This window comes from Sciurus carolinensis, chromosome 13, assembly GCF_902686445.1.
Source record: "Sciurus carolinensis chromosome 13, mSciCar1.2, whole genome shotgun sequence".
In the NCBI taxonomy this organism is placed as follows: Eukaryota; Metazoa; Chordata; class Mammalia; order Rodentia; family Sciuridae; genus Sciurus; species Sciurus carolinensis.
The window spans coordinates 81,178,897-81,203,156 of NC_062225.1; the positions used below are offsets into that span (position 1 = coordinate 81,178,897).

The 24,260-nt window shown below is 40.4% G+C and overlaps 1 protein-coding gene across 9 annotated transcripts in view; it reads right to left on the reverse strand.

Annotated features, from left to right (window-relative positions):
- Positions 1-269: 269 nt before the first annotated feature.
- Kcns3 (potassium voltage-gated channel modifier subfamily S member 3) overlaps positions 270-24,260 on the reverse strand; it is a 45,728-nt gene continuing 21,737 nt past the window's right edge. For all 9 annotated transcript variants that reach the window (XM_047523545.1, XM_047523547.1, XM_047523542.1 and 6 more), the window contains 2 exons: positions 22,435-22,625; positions 270-2,281 (listed from right to left, as the gene is read on the reverse strand). In XM_047523545.1, coding sequence (XP_047379501.1) covers positions 747-2,222 — 1,476 coding nt within the window. In that variant the 5' untranslated portion in view covers positions 2,223-2,281; positions 22,435-22,625 and the 3' untranslated portion in view covers positions 270-746. The remainder of the gene's footprint in view (positions 2,282-22,434; positions 22,626-24,260) is intronic.

The window sequence follows — 24,260 nt, forward strand, 5'->3', positions numbered from 1 at the left end:
TGGAAATGTACCTGTAGGGTTATATAATGTATTCCTATGTCCTGAATACCTGCATGATTACTTGGTGTACAGTACAGCTTAACCTTGGACCTGTTCTTCTACCTGCCAAGAGTCATCTGAACAAAAACTATCACATCATTAGTGTTTAAAATCAAAAAAACATAAAGAAACAGTCTTGATATTCAAAAAGAAAGCTTTACCCCTCCAAACCAATTTTGGACATACTGAAATGTACTTACTCAACATAAAAATATGCAAACAAGACATTCTCCATACTGAATTAGGAAGTTTATTAGGCTCCTAATCTCCATGTCTAGGACATAAACATGGATTTACATGCATAGTCTCATTTTGTGGATCTTACATGCATGTAGTCTTCAGTCAGCTGGACCTCTGAGTCTACTTGTCAGTAATTTACAGTTAGCTCAATGTGAGTAAATGACAAATACAGAATGATGCATAAGCCGTAACAACACTCCCACAGAATATCATTTACTTTTTTTTTTCCAAAACCATATCACAACTCTCTCTTGTAAAAAATAAATTTCAGAACGAGGCATTTCATTGACCTCGCTGAGAAAAATAAAGATAATTCTATCATTTCAGAATTCAGCAATGAGTGTCCAACTATGGCTAAAAGATACGCCCTGAGAATTAAATGAATTTAACAAACCCATTGAGGTTTATAAAGCTGTGTTAACCTAATGTCAGGAAGGGGCACAAGATACAGGCACAAACGTCCCTGCTCATTTTGCTGTGCAGTTCTCCATGGGTGAGATGTTATAAACATCTTCATTGTCTTCAATGCTCGAAGCATCTGTGGAATCGGGATCACTCACCACAATGCCGACGGAGGAGAGACTAGTAATGAAGGCGTGCACCCGCTGTGCATAAATGTCCCTAATGTTGAAGTAAGGTAGCTCGTGGCACTTCTCTGGTGGGTCCTCACTGCACTGGTCCACATCGATGTCCTTTTGCTTCTGGTAGTACTTGGAAAACTTGTTGAAGATGATGGTGATGGGAAGGGCCACCACCAATATGCCGCAGATGATGCATGTGCTGGCGATTATCTTCCCAGCCAAGGTGACGGGATGGGTGTCTCCATAGCCCACGGTGGTCATGCTGATGGTGGCCCACCACCAGCAGATGGGGATGCTGGTGAGGCTGGATGTGTGGTCATCTTTCTCCACAGAGTAGATAAGCACAGAGAAGATGGAAATACCAACAGATAGGAAGAGAAGCAGCAGCCCAACTTCATGGTAGCTGTGTCTCAGTGTGGCCCCCAGAGACCTAAGTCCTACTGAGTGCCGGGCCAGCTTCAGAATTCGGAAAATCCTCATAAGTCGAAGGATCTGGACCACCTTGCCCATGTTCTCAATGTCCTCGCTCTCTTCTTCCTTGGTGTCTACCGCCAACGTGGCATAGAAAGGAATAATGGAGACAAAATCAATTATGTTCAGAGGGTTCTTCCAGAATTTCTTTTGACAGGGAGCAGCAACCAACCGAATGGCTAGCTCTCCAGTGAACCAAGCAATGCAGGCGATCTCCACACCTTCCAGCACAGGGTCGTCCACCTCCCCATCCTCATTCTGGAACTCAGACATGCTGTGGACACACATGGCCACTATAGAGGCCAGCACCACACTCAGAGAGGAGATGGCGATCAGCTTGGCAGACAGGCAGTACCCGGGGTTTTCCATTCTAATCCAGATTTTCTTCCGGAGCTGACCAAATCGCAGCTGGTCAAACTTCTCCAGCTCTTTCTCAAACAGAGAGGACTCTTCGAACGAGGAGTCGGTGCTCACATCGTTGCTTTTCTGGTCCCAGTCCTTCTCGTGGTTTTCCTCCTTGCGTTCCTGGTAGCGACCACTGCAGCAGGAGTCAATGAAGAGCTCGTTGATGCCCCAGTACTCGATCTCCTGGCAGAATGAGAACACACACAGCTCCTCCATGACGTGCAGCTTCCCCGTGTAGTAAAAATTCAAGACATATCTGAACAAGGAGGGGTTCCGGTCAAAATAGTACTCTTTGTCGGCCACACTATAATCATCACAAAGTTCCAGGATGGCCTCCTCTGAGTGGCAGGTGAGCAGCTTCCCCAGTCTGGTGTGAGGGAACCTCAGGAGTGTGCTCTGGTCAACAGACTGCTTAAAGCCCCCCACGTTCAAGTTGACAAGTTCCTCGTCTTGTCCAGGGCGATGGAAAAACTCACCAAACACCATTATGGATCCAGGAGGTTGAGAGCTGGCTGGGAAGGGGGACGAGGAAGATCACACTGCACCTGGAAGGAACACAGGATGGCGTTAGCATAAAGTTCCCTGGGGCTTGCTGGGCTTATTTTTAATCTGCCCTTTCCAGGATGAGGGGCTGCATCAAAGCAAAGCAGGAAATGCAGAAAAATGAATACACTACTACGCATTCTGATGAAAAGGAAATCAAGACGAAACTCTCTTTCCTCAAAACTGGAATTTCTAAGTCTGGTTTTTTGGGGCAAGATGACAACAAAAAATTTTTATTAGTGCATTATACATATATGCAATTATTAGGGTTTATTTTGACATGATCACACAAGCATGAAATATAATTTATTCCAATTCAGTCCCTAGTACTTTTCCTTTCCCTCCCCTCCTCCCTCTCCCTATTTCCTTTCCTTTGCTCTACTGGTCTTCATTCTATTTATTTATAGCTTTTTAAAAAAAAAAAATTAGGACTTTACATATATACATAAAAGTGAGATTCACTTGGTATATTCACATATGTACACAGAATAGTCTGGTCAATTTCATTCCATCATTCCTCCCTTTTCCCATCCCTCCTCCTTCCCCTCAATCCCTTCCTCCGCTCCTTTGATCTCTCTTCTGTTTTCATGAGATTCCCCCGACCCCCACTTTTTTTTTTTTTTTTTTTTTTTTTGGTCTAGCTTCTGCATATGAGAGAAAACATTCAACCCTCGACTTTCCGAGTCTGGCTTATTTCACTTGACATGTTGACATGATGCTCTCCAGTTCCATCCATTCACCAGCAAATGCCATAATTTCATTCTTCTTTATGGATGAGTAAAACTCCATTTTGTGTCTGTGTGTGTTTATCACATTTTCTTTAAAAGATACACTCATCCATTGTTGGCAGGACTGCAAATTAGCACAACCACTCTTTGGAGATTCCTCAAAAAAGCTAGGAATGGAACCACCATATGCTAAATAATTTTATGAAGCTTAATTCCTATTTTTAATTCTTATTTTTCTATTTGTTAAGCATTCAGACTTCACCTATCCTTGTTCCCTCTACACACACCAAAGAAATGCACTTTAGATCACTTACACAGTCTAAGCCTCTCCATGGTCTCAACCCGAGACTCTCCATGTTCCGACATGCTCATGTTGCCAGACTTACAAGCTCATTCCTCCTCATCCTCAGGCTCAGCAATGCACCCACAGTAACAGCATCTGCTCTTCTCCACACCGTGCCCCCAACCCACCCAGGAGGCCTCTGCTTGCTCAGCTCTTAGAAAGGGTATAGATTTCCCTTTACGCTCCAATGTCATTTCTTTAAGAGAGCCCATTCCTGAGGTTTGGGGATGGATGATCAAGAGGATATAATTATCTCCCTATCTTTAAGTACCCTATATCTTGCAGCTACCATTACACTTCATAGGATGGTATTTCAGGTACCTCTGCATAGAGGGAAGCTGACTTAAAAAACCTCTTTAATTTAATTGCACTATCAGTTTTCTGACACAAACACACTCTTCCCCCATCTCCTCCCTCCCTTCACAGTCTCCCACACAGCCCTAATCTACGATTACCTCCCCTCAGATAGTCTACATTGGCTTAACGCACAGCCTGCTTTCAGTTCTGACACTAACCAGGATGTACCAGATCCATTTCTCCCAGAGAAAATAATAGGTTTCGGTCATCACTCAATAATACACTGATGCTTTCCCAGAGCAGATGGTACACATAAAAAGATAGGACTGATCTGTGCTCAGTCCCACCAGTTACTTAGATGCCTAGCTTCCATGTGTCATTTAATCCTTCCAACACTGTAAGGGAGTGTATAGAAAAAATGATTATGCAGAGTCCAAGATTTGGGGTCCAAGTCTGAGTCCAAGATCACACAATAGGTAAATGTTAAACTCAAGATTTAAGCCCAGGTCAAATTAACTCTAAAGCTCATGTTCCTTCCACTACATAGATTCCCCTGTCCCATTTTATCCCTTATTATAATCCAATAATCCAGTATCAGAAGGGCTACACCATAGTTGACTCAAGCATTCTTGGAATTACTGAGAAAAGAACAGAGATTCCAGACTGGAGAGACTTCATGGCTGAGGTTACATGCAGCCTGAGTGTTGAGGGTTCCATCAGAGTCGACCAATCAGAAGGGTAAAAGGTGTCCCAATGGAGGGCGTCAGAATGGGCAGAAGGCAGATGGTGAAGGGGCTGGCGCGTCAGTCTGAAGAATCTGAATCCCACCCTGTCAGCAGCACCACTAAAGGGTCATACTCAACAATCAGGTGTGGCTGTATTTGTGTCTGTGACTTAGAAAGAGTCCACTGAGGCTCACTCTTCTGCCCTGGCTGTGGACTTCCCAGCCTCCAGAACCGTAAGCAAAGTCAACTTCTTTCCTTTAATAATAACGATAAAGACCACACAGACAGCAGGGTAGAGGTCTCCAGGGAAAAACTGGAGCCAAGGACACCAGGCTGTGAGAGAATGGGCGACTGGGCCAGGACCCAGACCACACAGGGGGGTGCGTCTCAAGAGACAGAGACATGTTCAAGAGAACGACAACACAGAGTTGAAAAAACTTGGCAATTGATTGGAGAGAAGGGACAAGGACACAGACCAGCTAAAGTGGAGAGTAACACCATAAAAGGAAGCAGGAAGGTCAGAAAGGAATTTCCTTCCCCTTGTGCTATGGAAAGCCAAGGTTGTCACTGAGGCAGATTCCTGTGATCACACCAGAGGTCAAAGCCTTAAAATACAGCTTCTGCAATCCACCCTGGGAGACGCCTTACAGTCACAAAGAATACATGCTCCCAAGACACCAACACTGAATGTGTCCCATGAAACCAGAGACCATCGCATGGCTTGATGTACCTTTTAATAGATTTGCTGACCTCATCAAACAACCCAAATTCTCCCCCTCTGCTTTCTATTTTTAATTAGATATCTTCTTTGAAAGGCCCTAATCAGAATTCCTGACTTGGTCCAAATATTTATGTAACTTCAGATCTCTGAAAGCCAGCTCACGCTCATGGCAAATATGGTAGTAAAATGTTCCAAGAAGCTGGTTTAGCTAAGCGGATGTTAAGACTTTAATGGAAGTTATCTTCTGGTGGATTATTTTTCATCTGCTTGGCTGTCCTGGATGTCCACAGTAGAAAGGCAGCGTACGTCAGTCTCTTTAGCAGAGGGTGTGTGATCCCCTTCCCAACCTCTCCACACCACTTCTCTAAAGCTCATGGTTATCACCCATAATATCAGTCTTCCTGCTCTGTCCTCTTCGCACTTTATTTACTCCGCATGAGTGAAGGAGAGTCCATTATGTGATCCATCCATTCTACAAAGTCTAGTCATAAAAGCAACACACATCATAAAACCAGGGTCCTCTTGTTATGAGGCTTTCAGAAGAGAGAAAAGGGAAAGCATCTCTCTCTGGGTCAAATCAAAGCTCCAGCTCTGAAGGCAAACTGAGAAGCCAAGTTGGTGTCAGTTTCCTTGGCTGAGGCTGGCTCTCAGCAGCCAACTGGGGGAGGAAAGACAGAGCTCCCACCTTTGCAAACTGCAGTGAGCTCCACTACATGCAGATGGTCTTTCACAGTTACGAATGGTCTTTATTCATTTGCTGCTCAGCTAGGGACTTGGCAGGTGAGGAAGCAGGACCCAGAGAGATGAGTGGGCATTGTACAGCTGTTAAGCATTGAAAGAAGAGGCCCAAGCCAGGGTGTCATGCGTGACCCAATAGCTGCCATTCTACAGCTCACACATTAGAGGTCACGCTAAGGAAGTAAGATACTGACCATCATTGCTTCTAAAATTCTTACATTCAGAAAAGCACTTATTTAACAGTACTTATTTACTCTGTTCAGGAACTATTTACTGAATCAAAGGCACATCGCTCTATATTTTTATATATTTATATAAATTACTAAAGGTATAAAGGTATATAATCAGCCCTCTGTTATGGTTTACATATGAGATGTCTCCCAAATGCTTAGAGGTGAAATGATTGGGTTATTGTAACCTAATCAGGGCATTAATCCACTTGACAGGGTTGACTGGGTGGTAACTGTAGGCAGGTGGGGTGTGGATGAAGGAAGTAGGTCACTGGGGGTTGTGCTTTTGGGGTACATACTTGTCTCTGGTGAGCAGAGCGCTGCTCTTCTTCCTGTTTGCCATGTCCTGAGCTGCTTTTCTCCTCCATGCCCTTCCACCATGACATGCTGCTGCATCTTAGGCCCAGAGCAACAGAATCGGCCATCTCTGGACTTAGACCTCTGGAAACTGTAAGCCCCCAAATAAACTCTTCCTCCTCTAGGTTGTTCCTGTCAGGTCTTTTGGTCACAGTGATGACAAAACTGACTAAAACACCCTCTTTATTCACGAGTTCCTCATTCAAGGATTCAACCAACCACAGATCAAAAATTTTTTAAAACAAAATTGCATCTATATCAAACATGTACAGACTATTTTCTCTTGTCATCATTTTCCAAATAAAACATTCTAATAACTATTTGCATAACATTTACATTGTATTAGTTATTGTAAGTAATGTAGAGATGATTGAAAGTTCTGGGGAGGATATGCATAGTTTTTATGTAAATACTATACCACTTTATGTAAGGGACTTGAGCCACTGAGGGTTTTGATATCTTCAGGGATTCTGAAACCAATGCCCTATGGATACCAAGGGATGGCTATATATATAATTCATGTGTGAAGATATTAATAGGGATGTAGATATAGCTATCGATGATATAGACATATCGTAAACCATACCTCTACTAAATGAAAACATGGATCAGGTCATTTATAAACCAGAATGGGAGAAACTATTCTGACTCAAAAACATAGAAAAACAATAAGGAAAAGAAAATAAATTTGATAACACAGTATTTTTACTTTTTTGTTTTGGTTCATTTTTGTTGTTTTGGTATAAATGAAACATACCATAGCAACATAAAAAGGAATACGAAAAGAAATATTTGCCTTGTGTATCACAGAAAAGAATTTAATATGCCTGACATATAAAGAATTTTAAAACAAAGAAGAAAAGGAGTACTAGAGATACAGAAAAATGAGAGGAGAGGAATGGACAGTTCACAGGGGAAAAAAGGCATGAAAAGATAAATGCACATTAGGACTGTACTGAGGGCTGAGGATATAGCTCAGTTGGTAGAGTGCTTGCCTCACCTGCACAAGGCCCTGGGTTCAATCCCCAGCACCAAAAAAAAAAAAAAAAAGACTGTACTGAAACATGACATTTAATGTATCAAATTAGGGGAAAAAAAGCAAAAATAGGGCCACATGTTCTGTTGATAAGTCTGAAGAGAAGCAGGCACTCTCCACACCATGGTGGGAATGCAAAATGAAAGGGAACCCCTACGGAGGGGAATTTGGAAAAATCTTGCAAAAAATGTGTAGGCATTTACCCTTTAACCCAGCAATCTCGCTTCTAGAATCTTTCCCCAAAATAGGCACAAATTGAAAACACTCACATAATTGAAAACAACCCAAATGTCCATCAATAGAAGACTGGCCAAAAAAAAAAAAACTATGGTCTACCTCCCCATGTATGTAATTGAGTGATTTCTAAGATGCTTTAGTTAAGTGGAAGGAAAACAGCAAGTTATAGAAAAGTGTCAATGCGTGCTACAATTCACCTAAGAAGGGGCCACACACACTCACACCCATGCACCTGTGTGTTGGGGGTGCACATTTATATGAAGAAAAGGAAGCAGTGGAAACATCAATCAGAAACTAATAAAATTCTTCCTTACATGGGGAGAAAGGAAACAGGGTAAGAGGGACAGTGTTGGAAGCTGAACTTGAATCGCATAAATGTTTCACATAATTCCAAAACACAAATACGAATGAAACAGGCATTTCTTAAAAAAGTAAATCCTACTACATATCAAGTTGGTGACTTAAACTCAGAGGGATTAACTATCTCAAGGCATTTTAAACAATAATCTGTGCATCCTTACTGGTATATCCCCTAGGACAAAAAAAGTCATAGAAATCTTGAAATAATTTTAATAATCATATTGGTATAATTATTCTGAAACTTTATACACACACATAGGATAAGCAAATAATCTGTTATGTTACTATCATTAGTCACCCCAAGATTTTGAATACAAAATAAAAGAAACACAAATACAAAACTTAATTAAGTAAAAATCCACTGATCTGGAATTTAAATGCAGCTGCCACTATGAACCTCATGGTTTATTTTTTGGTGAGGGAAAATTTTATTTCCTTTTCCTTGCTCTGTCCACTAAAAAAGACCTGGAACAAATGACCAGGCAGTGGGGGTTGCTTGGGCATCACCCCATCTCCCCTTCAGAACTGGGCACTCTTTCTTACACCTGCAGGGAGTGCTAATAGCTAAAGGCTATCAGCCAAGTCCCTCTTTGGGAATCACCCTCAGCCAAAGAAAGTTGTTTTGTCGGAGGTCACAGTCAATCCTCAGGCCAGCCCACACCCAGTGACTTGTCCATAGATCCCACATCTCTTCTTGAGGTGTGCCACCCAGCTCCAGAGCTTTCCCAGAGTCAGCTGATGTCTTTGTTGAAACCTCCTCCCAGTTCAGCTTCTCAACTTTGTTCAGTCCAATGTCCTTTACTTCTCCATAGTACTGATCTCCAGGACACCTATCAACAAACTTCCTGCATGTAAATCAGTCTATTCCTTGGAGAACCAAATGGAAGATAGCAACCGAGAAGCAATGGGCATCCTGAGTTAGATCAGACTGACATCTAAATATAATTTCTCCCTAAAAAAGGTGGTGATCCTTAAAGAAATGGCCAGTCCCCAGTCAAGGGCAAAAATGGACAAGATGAACCTGCACTATCTTGATATACCAGAAAATGGGAGAAAATCTTTACCACATGCACATCAGATAGAGCACTAATTTCCAGGACATACAAAGAACTAAAAAAAAAACTTAACACCAAAAAAACAAATAACCTACTCAATAAATGGGCTAAGGAACTGAGCAGACACTTTGCAGAGAAGATGTACAATTGATCAACCAATATATGAAAAAATGTTCAACATCTCTAGCAATTAGAGAAATGCAAATCAAAACTAAGATTTCATCTCACTCTAGTCAGAAGGGCAATTATTAAGAATACAAGCAATAATAAGTGTTGGTGAGGAGGTGGGGGAAAAGGTACACTCACACATTGCTGGTGGGACTACAAATTGGTGCACCAGTCTGGAAAGCAGTATGGAGATTCCTTAGAAAATTGGAAGGGAACCACCATTTGACCCAGCTATCCCACCCCTTGGTCTATACCCAAAGGACTTAAAATCAGCATACTGTAGTGATGCGACCACATCAATGTTTACAGTAACTCAATTCACAATAGTTAAGCTATGGAACCAACCTAGGAGCCCTTCAACAAATGAGTGGATAAAGAAAATGTGATATATATATATGATGGAATATTACCCAGCTTTAAAGAAGAATGAAATTATGGCATTTGCTGGTAAATGGATGGAGTTAAAGAATATCATGCTAAGCAAAATAAGCCAACCCCAAAAAACCAAAGGCCAAATGTTTTCTCTGATATGTGGATGCTAATTCACAATAAGTGTGGAAGGCCGGTAGGGAAGAATAGAGTTACTTTATATTAGGTAGAGAGGAGTAAAGGAAGGGTAATGGGGTATGGGGATAGGAATGTTAGTAGAGTGAAACAGACATTATTACCTCATATACATATATGACTGCATGACTGATGTGATCCCACAATAAATGAGAAGTTATACTTCACTTATGTATGATCTATCAAATGAATAAATGCATTGTACTGTCATGTACAACTAATTAGAACATATTTATTTTTTTTTTAAAAAGAATAAAATTATGGCATTTGCCATGAATGGATGGAACAGGAGACTATCATGCTAAGTGAAATAAGCCAATCCTCAAAATAGGAAAGACAGTAGAATGAATTGTACATAACTTTCCTGTGTTCTTATATGAATACATGACCAGTGTAACTCCACATCATGTACAACCACAAAAATGGGAAGTTATACTCCATGTATGTATGATATGCCAAAATACATTCTACTGTCATGTATAACTAAAAAAGAACAAATATAAAAATTTAAAAAAGAAAACAATTACATTTATAATAGCATCAAAAATCATAAAACTCACAGGAATAAAGGAATAAATGTAACAAAAGTGGTGCAAACTTGTACAATGAAAAATGTAAAATGTTGCTGAAAGAAATTAAAGAAGACATAAGTAAAGGGAAAGACATTCCAAGTTTATGAATTGAAGATTTACTATTATTAAAATGGTAATACCCCACAAATTAATCTATAAATTCAACCTAATCCCTATCAAAATCTCAGCAGTTCTTTTTTTTCAGAAATTGACAATTTGATTCTAAAATTCATATGGAAAGCAAATGATCTGAGATAGCTAAAACAAATTTGAAAAAACAGAACGGGGTTTAAGGACTACCATGTTGTGACATCAAAGTATATTACATAACTACAGTAATCAAGACAGGGCCACTCTGCCATAGGAAGACAGAAGATTGGAACAATTCAGAGTACAGGGAAGAGTCACTAACTACTATAAGTAATCCATTTTTATTACATAAATGACTTCATCAAAATTTAAATTGTGAGGCTCTTTCCACGGGGCGATCAAAGATGGCGGACTAGAGGGTGACTGCATCTCCTGTCGCTCCAGAACCCAGGATTCAAGAAGGGGAGGCATTGAGAGACTCAGACTAAAATAGAGCCACGGGGTGAGTCTCCCCCACCAGGTGACGCTCGGCCTGGGCAGCAGGCCCGGGTAGGGGCAGCTTATCAGAGCAGGGCAGGGCAGCTAGAGTCTTCCCCAGGTAGCCCTGCTCACTCTGGCGGTGGGCTCCTCCCACACGGCCAGCTTCTCCAGCTTCTCGGAGCAGGCCCCCCAGTGAGAGCCTTTCTGCACAGAACCAGCTCCAAGTCCTGGAGCCAGCAGCGAACTCCAGCCCACAGATAGTTTCAGGGACCAGACAGGGCAGCCAGGGAATTCCCCAAGCAGCCCTGCTCCCTCCGGCAGCAGGCTCCTTTCACGGCCAGTTTCTCGGAGCAGACCACCCAGTGAGAGCCTTTCCGCACAGAGCCAGCTCCAAGCCCTGGAACCAGTAGCGGGCTAGGGGCAGCTTTCTTCAGAAGCACTGCGTTATCAAGTTCCTCCAAGACTTCAGGCTACTGAAGACTGGGAAGTGATACACTGGAAATCTACAGGGACACTATAAGTCAATAGAGGAAATCTGCAATATCTCAGAGTCCCACTGACATCTGACCAATATGAGAAAACAAGGGAAGAAAATGTCCCAAAAAAATCTTGATACTATATCAATAAAACCCAATGACAGCACAGCAGAAGAAATGTCAGAAAGGGAGTTCAGAATGTACATAATTAAAACAATAAGGGAAGTAAACGAGGAGATGAAAGAACAAATGCAGGCATTGAAGGAGGAGATGAAAGAGCAAATGCAGGCATTAAATGATCGCACCAATCAACAGTTTAAAGACCAAATACAGGAAGCAAAAGATCATTTCAATAAAGAGTTAGAGATACTGAAAAAAAAAAAACAACAAACAAACAGAAATCCTTGAAATGAAGGAAACAATAAACCAAGTTAAAAACTCCCTAGAAAAAATAACCACTAGGATAGAACACCTGGAAGACAGAACCTCAGACAATGAAGACAAAATATTTAATCTTGAAAAAAAAGTTGACCAAACAGAGAAGATGGTAAAAAATCATGAACAGAATCTACAAGAATTATGGGATATCATGAAAAGGCCAAATTTAAGAATTATTGGGATTGAGGAAGGCTTAGAGAAACAAACCAAAGGAATGAACAATCTATTCAATGAAATAATATAAGAAAATTTCCCAAATCTGAAGAATGAAATGGAAAACCAAGTACAAGAGGCTTATAGGACTCCAAATACAAAATTACAACAGACCCACACCAAGGGGTCTGTTTTCATTATGAAAATACCTAACATACAAAATAAAGACAGAATTTTAAAGGCCGCGAGAGAAAAGAATCAAATTACATTCAGGGGGAAACCAATAAGAATATCAGCAGATTTTTCAATCCAGACCCTAAAAGCTAGAAGGGCCTGGAACAACATTTACCAAGCTCTGAAAGAAAACGGATGCCAACCAAGAATCTTATACCCAGCAAAACTTACTTTCAGATTTGACAACGAAATAAGATCCTTCCATGATAAACAAAAGCTAAAAGAATTTACAAAAAGAAAGCTGGCATTACAGAACATTCTCAGCAAAATATTCCATGAGGAAGAGATGAAAAACAACGATGCAAATCAGCAACAGGAGGAACTAGCCTAAAGGAATAGCCAAATAAAGGAGAAACCAAATCATGTCACAAAACAAAAATGAGTCAAATGACTGGGAATACAAATCATATCACAATAATAACCCTGAATGTTAATGGCCTGAACTCATCAATCAAAAGACACAGACTGGCAGATTGGATTAAAAAGAAAAATCCAACAATTTGCTGCCTGCAAGAGACTCATCTCATAGAAACAGATACCCATAGACTAAAGGTGAAAGGATGGGGAAAAACATACCATGCACACGGACACAGCAAAAAAGCTAGAGTATCCATCCTCATTTCAGATAATGTGGACTTCAAGCCAAAACTAGTCAGAAGGGATAAAGAAGGACATTACATACTGCTTAAGGGAAGCATAAATCTGCAAGACATAACAATCATAAATATCTATGCCCTGAACATTGGCTCATCCATGTATGTCAAATAAATCCTTCTCAATTCCAGAAATCAAATAGACCACAACACAATAATACTAGGCGATTTTAACACACCTCTCTCACCACTGGATAGATCTTCCAAACACAAATTGAATAAAGAATCCATAGATCTCAATAACATAATCAACAATTTAGACTTAACCGACATATATAGAATATACCATCCAACAAACAAAGAACACACTTTCTTCTCAGCAGCACATGGATCCTTCTCTAAAATAGACGATATTTTATGCCACAAAGCTACTGTTAGCAAATACAAGAAGATAGAGATACTACCTTGTACTCTATCAGATCATAATGGATTGAAATTAGAAATAAATGACAGAATACAAAACAGAAAATTCTCCAATACCTGGGGATTAAATAATACACTATTATATGATAAATGGATAACAGAAGACATCAGGAGGGAAATAAAAAAATTCTTAGAAGTAAACGAGAACAAAGACACATCATATCAAAATCTCTGGGACACTATGAAAGCAGTACTTAGAGGAAGATTTATCTCATGGGGCGCATTCAACAAAAGAAGTAGAAATCAACAACTAAATGACTTAACACTACAGCTCAAAGCCCTAGAAAAAGAAGAGCAGACCAACACCAAAAGTAGTAGAAGACAGGAATCAATGAAATTGACACAAAAGAAATAATCGGAAAAATTAACAAAATAAATAGTTGGTTCTTTGAAAAAATAAACAAAACTGATAAACCCTTAGCCACACTAACAAAGAGGGAAAAAACTCAAATTACTAAAATTCAGAATGAACAAGGAAATATCACAACATACACGAGTGAAATACAAAACATAATTAGAAGCTATTTTGAAAATCTATACTCCAACAAAACAGAAAACCTTGAAGAGATCAACAAGTTTCTACAGACATATGAATTACCTAAACTGAACGAGGAGGACATACACAAATAAACCAATTTCAAGCAATGAAATAGAAGAGGTCATCAAAAGCCTACCAACAAAGAAAAGTCCGGGACCAGATGGGTTCTCAGCCGAGTTCTACAAAACCTTTAAAGAAGAGCTCATTCCAATACTCCTCAAAGTATTCCATGAAACAGAAGAGGAGGGAACCCTCCCAAACTCATTCTATGAAGCCAGTATCACCCTGATACCTAAACCAGACAGAGACACATCGAGGAAAGAAAATTTCAGACCAATATCCTTAATGAACATTGACGCAAAAATTCTCAACAAAATTTTAGCAAATTGCATACAAAAATATATTAAAAAGATAGTGCACCAAGATCAAGTGGGTTTTATCCCAGGGATGCAAGGTTGGTTCAACATCCGGAAATCAATAAATGTCATTTACCATATCAACAGACTTAAAGTTAAGAATCACATGATTATTTCAATAGATGCAGAAAAAGCATTTGATAAAATATAGCACCCCTTCATGCTCAAAACACTAGAAAAAATTGGGGTAGTGGGAACATTCCTTAACATTGTAAAGGCCATCTACACTAAGCCCAAGACCAATATCATTCTAAATGGTGAAAACCTGAAAGCATTCCCCCTAAAAACTGGAACAAGGCAGGGATGCCCTCTTTCACCACTTCTATTCAACATCATCCTTGAAACTCTAGCCAGAGCAATTAGACAAACCAAAGAAATTAAAGGGATACGAATTAGAAAAGAAGAACTCAAACTATCCCTGTTTGCTGATGACATGATTATATATTTAGAGGAACCTGGAAATTCCACCAGAAACTTTTAGAACTCATAAGTGAATTCAGTAAAGTAGCAGGTTACAAGATCAATGCTCATAAATCCAATGCATTTTTATACATAAGTGATGAATCTTCAGAAAGAGAAATTAGGAAAACTACCCCATTCACAATAGCATCAAAAAAATAAAATACTTGGGAATCAATCTCACAATCGAGGTGAAAGACCTCTACAATGAGAACTACAGAACACTAAAGAAAGAAATTAAAGAAAACCTTAGAAGATGGAAAGATCTCCCATGTTCTTGGATAGGCAAAATTAATATTGTCAAAATGGCCATACTACCTAAAGTGCTATACAGATTCAATGCAATTCCAATTAAAATCCCAATGATGTACCTTACAGAAATAGAGCAAGCAACTATGAAATTCATCTGGAAGAATAAAAAACCCAGAATAGCTAAAGCAATCCTCAGTAGAAAGAGCGAAGCAGGGGGTACCGCAATACCGGATCTTCAACTCTATTACAAAGCAATAGTAACAAAAACGGCATGGTATTGGTACCAAAATAGACAGGTAGATCAATGGTACAGAATAGAGGACATGGACACAAACCCAAATAAATACAATTTTCTCATACTAGACAAAGGAATGGAGAAAAGATAACCTCTTCAACAAATGGTGCTGGGAAAACTGGAAAACCATATGCAATAGAATGAAATTAAACCCCTATCTCTCACCCTGCACAAAACTCAACTCAAAATGGATCGAGGACCTCGGAATCAGACCAGAGACCCTGCATCCTATAGAAGAAAAAGTAGGTCCAAATCTTCAACTTGTTGACTTAGGATCAGACTTCCTTAGCAGGACTCCCATAGCACAAGAAATAAAAGCAAGAATCAATAACTGGGATAGATTCAAACTAAAAAGCTTTCTCTCAGCAAAGGAAACTATCAGTAATGTGAAGAAAGAGCCTACAGAGTGGGAGAAAATCTTTGCCACTCATACTTCAGATAGAGCGCTAATTTCCAGAATCTATAAAGAACTCAAAAAACTCTACACCAAGAATGCAAATAATCCAATCAACAAATGGGCTAAGGAAATGAACAGACACTTCACAGAAGAAGATGTACAAGCAATCAACAGATATATGAAAAAATGTTCAACATCTCTAGTAATAAGAGAAATGGAAATCAAAACTACCCTAAGATTCCATCTCACCCCAATTAGAATGGCGATTATCAAGAACACAAGCAACAATAGGTGTTGGCGAGGATGTGGGGAAAAAGGTACTCTCATACATTGCTGGTGGGGTTGCAAATTAGTGTAACCACTCTGGAAAGCAGTATGGAGATTCCTCAGAAAGTTTGGAATGGAACCACCATTTGACCCAGCTATCCCACTCCTCGACCTATACCCAAAGGACTTAAAATCAGCATATTACAGAGATACAGTCACATCAATGTTCACAGCTGCTCAATTCCTCATAGCCAGATTGTGGAATCAACCTAGATGCCCTTCAGTTGATGAATGGATAAAGAAACTGTGGCATATTTATACAATGGAATATTACTCCGCCATGAAGAATGATAAAATTATGGCATTTGTAGGCAAATGGTCGAAATTGGAGAATATCATGCTAAGTGAGATAAGCCAATCTCAAAAAACTAAAGGACGAATGATCTCTCTGATAAGCGAATGAGGACATATAATGGAGGTGGGAGGGGTTAGCGTTAGGGTTAGGGTTAGGGTTAGTGTTAGGGATAAGGAAGGTGGTAAGAATGGAGGAAGGAAGGACTGTATAGAGGGAAAAAAGGGGTGGGAGGGGTGGGGGGAAGGGAAAAAAATAACAGAATGAGTCAAACAACATTACCCTATGTAAATTTATGATTACACAAATGGTATGCCTTGACTCCATGTACAAACAGAGAAACAACATGTATCCCATTTGTTTAAAATAAAAAACAAAATTTAAATTGTGCTTTGAAGGACACTATCAAATCAAGGGCACCCACAAAGAAAATGAAAAAAAAAAAAACCTAAAGAATGGGAAGAAATGCTTACGAATAACATATCTAAGAAGTTCTAATATCCGTAATAAGGAGTTCAACAGTAAAGGATTAAAAAAAACCTACTTGAAAATAAGCAAATGATAAAAACTTGTCAGAAAGTACATAAATGGCCAAATAGTACAAGAGAAGATGCTCAACATCATTAGTCATTGGAGAAACGCAATCAAAGTCACAGGGAGACACCACATCACACCACTGTGATGGCCAGTCAAAAAGTAACAATACAAGTATTATATTATAATGCAGGTGTTGATGAGAATGTGAATAATTTCAATGTTTTTGTGTTACTGGTGGTAGTGTAAAATGGTGTAGTCAGGTGGGAAAAGAGTGTAGGCCTATTACTCAAAAAGTTAAAAATAGAGTTATGATGTGACCCAGGAATTCCACTCCTAGATAGTTGAAAATCTGTGATAGTTACTAAGATAGTTCAAAATCTGTGTTTAAACAAATGCACAAAACTAATGTTCATAAAAACATTATTCATAATAGCCAAAAAGAGAAGATAACCCAAAGATTCATCAATTGATTAGTACATAAAATGTGGTATATCCATACAGTGGACTATTATTTGGCCATAAAAAAGAAATGAAGTTCTGACACATACTATAGGGATCAACATGAATAAACTTGAAAACATTAGGCTAATGAAAGAAGCTAGATAAATAAAGGCCACATGTTAGATGATTCCATTTACTGTCATGTGTTGCTTAACAATGGGGATAGTTCTGAGAAATGTGTCATTAGGTGACTTTGTCATTGTGCAAGTATCATAGAGTTGACTTAGACAAAGTAAGACAGCTATAGACATGATGGGATATGAGGTGCATCCAATACCGAAATGTCATTATGTGTCACATGACTGTATATGAAATATTCACAATAAGCAAACCCGTAGAGATGGGAAGCAGATTGGTGATTACTAGAGGCTGGGGGAAGGAAAAATGGGGATCCATAACGGATATATACTTATTCTGGGAATGACAAAAATATTCTGGTTACTCAACCTTGTGAATATACTAAGAACCACCAAAGTACACATTTTTATAAGGTCAATTTTATTGTGATGTGAAATACATCTCAATAAAATGTCATTTTTTTAAAAAGAGTTTCAGCTAATAAATGAAGTAATAATAGAATTAAAATCTCACTCTTTTGAAACTCATAATGAAATAATAGATCTAGGCAATGGTCATCAATGGCTGCTAAAATCCAAATTAAAAGCTAATGAGTAATTTCCTAACAGGCAAATCAGATTTATGATATCTGACCTCCTGCATGCCCCATGTAACAAAAGGAGACAAGACTTTATTCTTCCCAGTGGAAGTACACATACAAGTCTGCAATATGGCAGTCAAAAACAAATGACCTGAATTTTATTACACCTTTAGACCTAATCTCCAGCTGAAATAAGAGATTTCAGAGGACCTTGTTCAATGACACCAAAGGGACGCAATCAGCAAAATTCAGACTGTAGGAAACCATGAAGGGTGAATGACAAGGATCAAGTCTTTTTAAGAGACACTTAAATAGAACAAATGTATAGCTTTGTATGGATCCTGATTCTAATAAGCCAAATGCATGAGTATATATATAAAAGTCAGGGACATTCAAACACCAACTAGACACTTCATAATACGGAAGAATTGTTATTAATTTTTCAGTGTCCTAATGGTATTGCAATTATGTTCTTAAAAAGGAGTCCTTATTTTTTGTAATATACTAAAACATTTATGCAAAACATTATGCAGCATTTGGGATCATTTTTATAATACATGGAGAAAGCAACAACACTGATCACACGGGATGGCCACACGCTAATTGTTGCTGCAGCTGGTTGAAGAGTACACAGAAATTGAACGTATTATTCTATTTCTGTGCACATTAAAATTCTCCACTGTAAAGGGTTTAAGGACAATTTACTAAGCACCTTTTTCAAGCCACACACTATGGGAAGCACTTTCATCTACACTACTATTCAACTTTTTATTCCCTGCAACTGGGGCATACCTGGACACTTGTAGGCAATGAGTAAGTATAACTGAATAAATGAATCATTTTCTTTATGAATATGTGTTTAAACAAAAAGCATAAACCTAATGTTCATAATAACATTATTCATAGAGCCAAAAAGAGGAGGTAACCCAACCCACCCTGAGAAGTAGATCATTGACCCCATATTACAAAAGAGAAACCTGAGGCTCAGAGTTTGGCCAACTCTGATAATTGGATAATTGGATAATTCCAGCTTGTATGAAGAACATTCTTACCACTTGGCCCCAAATAAGAGTATCTAATTTTTTTTAAGTGGCAGGAAGTACACCGGCTTATGTGTTAATTTGCATATCTTGTCTGCCATCCCCTCTGTAGTTGTGTGGGTACTAGCATGCTGAGGACCCATGGCTTCTCAAATTAGGCATGTCTGTGGGTACAAAGACATTTAGCCACAATATAGAAGGACACATCATTATTTTCATGTTCTTCCAAAGGAAGAGCTTAGACTCACTATTGATCTTCCTGCCTACCATCAACCCAAATCACTCATGATGATAACACTATATACAATATTTGACCACCTATGTCTCTTGGTGTTTATTTGATGAAAAGAAAGAAAAAGATGTCAAAAATTCAAGATATTCACTGTCAGCTTAAAAAAAAAAAAAAAACCTACTGTGATTTAATTCTATCCAAGTGTCATCCTATAAAATATTTCCAAAGACATTAACCCCTTATTTTTCTCTTCTTAGTCCACTTTCTGCTGGCTTTGCTTCATATTCTCAAATTCACTTCAAAATACTCCCGACACTGTGCCTTGTCAAAACCGACACATACACACGTACACACATGCATGACTGTCTTTGATAATGTTTGCTTTGTTCAGAAAAGATACAAAAATATAATCATATGTGCCACTTTTGCTTACTGGACAGAAGCATTCCTAAAAATCAATTCCATAAGAAAAAATAAAGACCTAAACTCCTTTTTCCTTTCATTTATTCAAAAAAATCTATATTAGTCATTTCATCAAAGGCAAAACTAGGCCGTTTTCAGCACTAATACTGCCATCTTTTTAGAACATTCTTCCAAGAGTTTCATTTCTTTATATTAAATGCAAAAAAAATTATTTTGATTTTTTTTTTTTAAAGTAGGCCTTGCTAACTTCAATTCCTGACCAAGCCATGTGCTATGCTTTGGAAGGGTTTGTCCCCAGTGTGGCAATGCTGAGGGGCGGTGGGATCCTTAAGAGGTGGGGCTTAGTGCTAACTGTGGGGGTCACTGCAGACCCTACCCTGGGGAGGGATTAAGGTCATTCTTGTGGGACCCTGAGTTGGTTCTCATGAAACCGACTTGTTGTAAAGAGAAAGCCTGACTCTGGCATTGTTCTGTCTTCCTGATCTCACTGTGTGATCTCTCCTTCACAGGCTACCACCATGATGGCATCCACCATAGTGTGATGTAGCCAGCGGGCTGCTCACCAGGGCCAACCCTATGCTGTTTGAACTTTTGGCTTCAAAACTAATGTAAATAAACCTCTTTTGTTTACAAACTACCGAGCCTTAGGCATTTTATTATAGTAATAGACAACAGGCTAACAACACCATGTGAAAATATACCCAAGAAAACCAAACAAGTCTCAACTGAAAGTCTAAAGTCAGTCTGATTCCCACAAGCATCTCCTCCTCAGAATCTCACGTCAGAAGCCTCCCCCAAGGATGGCCTGGTTTTGCAGTAAGCACCCCATGTCCCAGTTTGAATAGCATATAAAGAACAGAAATTCAGAAATCAGTGACGGGTCAGGAGGAGCAGGGAGCATGACTAAATGCAGCGGCACTGGGCACCGTGGCTGTGGATCTGGGAATGGAGACACCTGAATTCCTACCTCCTGAATCAGTGATTTCATGGCAGCTGAATAGTGTTATTCGGAGAAATAAATGTTTGTCAGGCATCTAAGCAGATGTGTCCAGAGCCAAAACGTAGGAGACAGGAAACTTCAAAGAACCTTCTGAATTTGAGTCTTTGTGCCCAGGGCTGGGCGTTACGTGGGTCTCCCAAGGTCCTCTGCGAAGCCCTTCCCTCCAAGAGTTTTTGAAGTGGCTCAGCCCAGCCCACGGAGGAGGCCCTGATGTAAACTGTGAGTCCCAGCAGTCAGGCAGGCAAGGAAACTCCCTCCCAGGCCTGTTCTCCATCTGGCATGTTCCCCCAGCACGGGCCACAGCTGACAGCACACTATTGGCATAGTCTCTGGATCCCCAAGGTCACCCTACTTTGCAGCAATCGTAACCTGAACTCACCTTTTAAACAGCGAGCTAAACAAAACGAACCCTCTTTCTCCCTCTACCTGGTACCATCCTATTAAAAGTTGTGTTTATTCCCACTGGGTCTCTATTTAGTGACTTCTCCTTTCTGGAAACTCCAGGGATCTGTGTACTTCACACTGCTCAGAAGGCCAAGTGACTTAGCAAACCAAATAACCAGAAAGCTGTCCTACTTGTAAAAGGCAAAGCATGGCAGATCACAGCTCTGATCGGCCAGTGAAATGTGGACTTTTCTCCAAGAAAGGCCTCTAACCTGTGTGGAGTCCCCCGCACTTCATCTGAGCCACGGTATGTGCAGTAACACACATGCTCAGGAAAGGGGGTTGAGAATTCAGACACACGTGCACCAGATCAGTAGCTCTCCTTTCCTGCCTACCCTGCTTCACCTGCCTCTCCGGCAGCCTCCTGGGTACCCCTTTACACTAGCACTTATCACAGGTGTTACAATGCTCTCTGTGCTCCTCCTTACACACTTCTGATGGCTGCTCCCTCTGAACTCCGAGCTCCTTCTCAGAAGAGATCATCTACTGTCCTCTTTACAACTACAGTTCCTTATGCTAATTGTTGCCCACAGTCTAGGGAAAGATACTCTCTTTAATCTGCAGGAATTGACCAAAGCAAGAGCTAGCAGGAAAATCCAGCTAAGAGCCAGCAGAAAGATCCAGGCATGGCAAATTCAGAGCCCCCAGTGGCCAAACAAGTAGAGCAAATACAGGGGCTGGTGGGTGGACTACCCACACTTGTCTAAGAGGCAGAGACGACACAGCGCTGCCGTCTTTCTTGGGAACAGAGGCCCAGTGTGAACATATCATTCCATGTTCCTAGAGAGCATAGAAAGGCTAATTCTATGTGGAATATCTCAAGTTTAATTAGAATTGATCCAGCATGTTTTAAACATTATATGTCTCAAACAAAGTGTGCTATTTCCATAAATCACCCACTATGACCTGCAGCCCCCATTTTAAGCCAGACTGACTCAAATGAACACAATGGAATCTTTTCAAAATAACTGTAGTGTTACTTCTACGTGTATAAACTACAAACAAAGGCAGGGGGACCGAATGGGTACTAGAGACCTTCCTAAAAGTGGCCTGTGGTGCCATTCAACATGACTCCCACCCAATCCTTCCAGAAATATGCTCTTTCTCCTTCAGCTGTTCATCCCAACCATCCAGTGGGATTTTCCAACCAGAACAGCCCCACTGCGTCTAACCCCCACCTTTGCCACGACACTGTAAGGTTCACCCCCCTCTTTCTCTGATTAATAATGGGTGTCAGAGACAATGACACAGAGAGACAACACTTACCCCTGTGGCGGTGATGTCACACACTCTGCCCTCATCCTGCACAGTGGAACGTCCATTGTCATCCAAGAAGCGCCACCCTTCTTTCCTCTTCGGAAGGTGGGGTGCACATAGGCATGTAGTAGCCAGAAAGAAGAGAAGAATCCTGTTCTCCGGTTGTGTAAGCCAAGCACTGGCTGGGAAGCCACTCTCACCTGCAGAAGAAATCATCCGCCAAGTTGTAATTCCAGGCATGAAGCATAGCCAAGCCCTTTGATCCTGACTCAGTGCTCTGGGAACTTTGTGGAGCAGACTCAAACTTCAGAGTCTCACTGACCTCTCAGGGAGAGGGTGGTCTTTCTCCCGGGGGAACCGTCACCCCAGCTGGACACGTGGATAGGTGTAAAGACTCTCAGAACTTGACGAGTGAAATGCGTGAGCCCCCTCCACTTCCACAGGCCAACCAGCACCCAAGAAGGACCGGACACTAGAATGAGGACTTTACCCCCCTCCCGCACCGTTTCTTCTAGCAGTGCTGTTCTAACCAATTCACCCAGGAAATATGTGTAAACTTCTAAATGAACACATTTTCATCCATTTCAGAGACCAAATTCTCAGGGTTACTGCTCTCATAGAATTAACTCTGCTGCTGTAATTTGAAATCAATAGATTTCAAAGACTAACTTTCCTTAATTTTCCCATTGTTATATTTCAAAGATCCAGAAATGACCACAGGTGCTACCAGAGTCTTCTGGTTAACGAATGGGGTGAGTGTACCAGTATAGGGGAGGGTGTTTTAAGTTTGGCAGAACAAACAAGAAGAAAAATTTCCATTTCTCTCTCTGAATAAATTAAAGAAAGGAAAAACATTCCAGTTCCCAACCAGGTAAGCCTTGCCTCATGTTGAAGTTTTCCCATAGATTTTTACTAGCATCTAAGCATCCATTGATTTTCATGTTTTCCAATCAACACCAAGTCCAAAAGGGGAGAGAGGAAAAAAATAGATTCTGAGCAAAAGACATGAAAGAAGTGCCTCTGGCTACCTCAGTTATTAAACACACATTCATATGATCTAGGGTCTGCTGCCATTTTCTAAGGCACGGAGCTCACAAACCACATTGCAGTGCCTGCCTCCAACCCCACAAGAGCCCACACTCCAAACCTCGTGGGGGCAGTGGAGGCAGAGCCAAGATGAGCAGCTTCCAAGTTGGTCCCAGCAGGGGCTGCTGCAGTCCCTCTGCACTTTACTGCTCTGCACAGAAGTAAAAATTTTACCTCCAACAGAGACATAATGAGGAAAGATCCAGAAGCAAAATGCAGGTCCACCCAACTGAACTTCAGAGAAGGGATTTTTTTGTTTTGTTTTGTTTTGTTTTTTTTGCGGTGCTGGGAATCGAACCCAGGGCCTCATGCTTGCAAGGCAAGCACTCTACCGACTGAGTTATCTTCCCAGCCCCAGAGAAGGAATTTTTGGTAGAGGAGGTAGAACAATGTCCAAAAGAGTACATCAGATCAATTCAGAAGTTAAAATCCACTTCCCACCTCTACCCCTCCTGACCTCCTAGCAACACCTCATTGGGTCAGCCTTAGGTGTCTGCATTCCAATGAAACACAGAAATGCCACTCTTTTGAATAGGATTCGTAGTACACATATACGGTCTTTTCCCTCAGATACCTTTCCAGCTGTAGAGTGTGTAAGGTAAGATTAATCTGAGTAATAATTGTCTGCAAACGGCTGAGATACCACTGTATTAATGACTGAAAAGAAGAAAACAGCAAAGTACTTAGGCTATTTAGCACTTCAAGAATCCCCCAGCACTGGTAGAAGTTCATTGCTCTGGCTCACCACA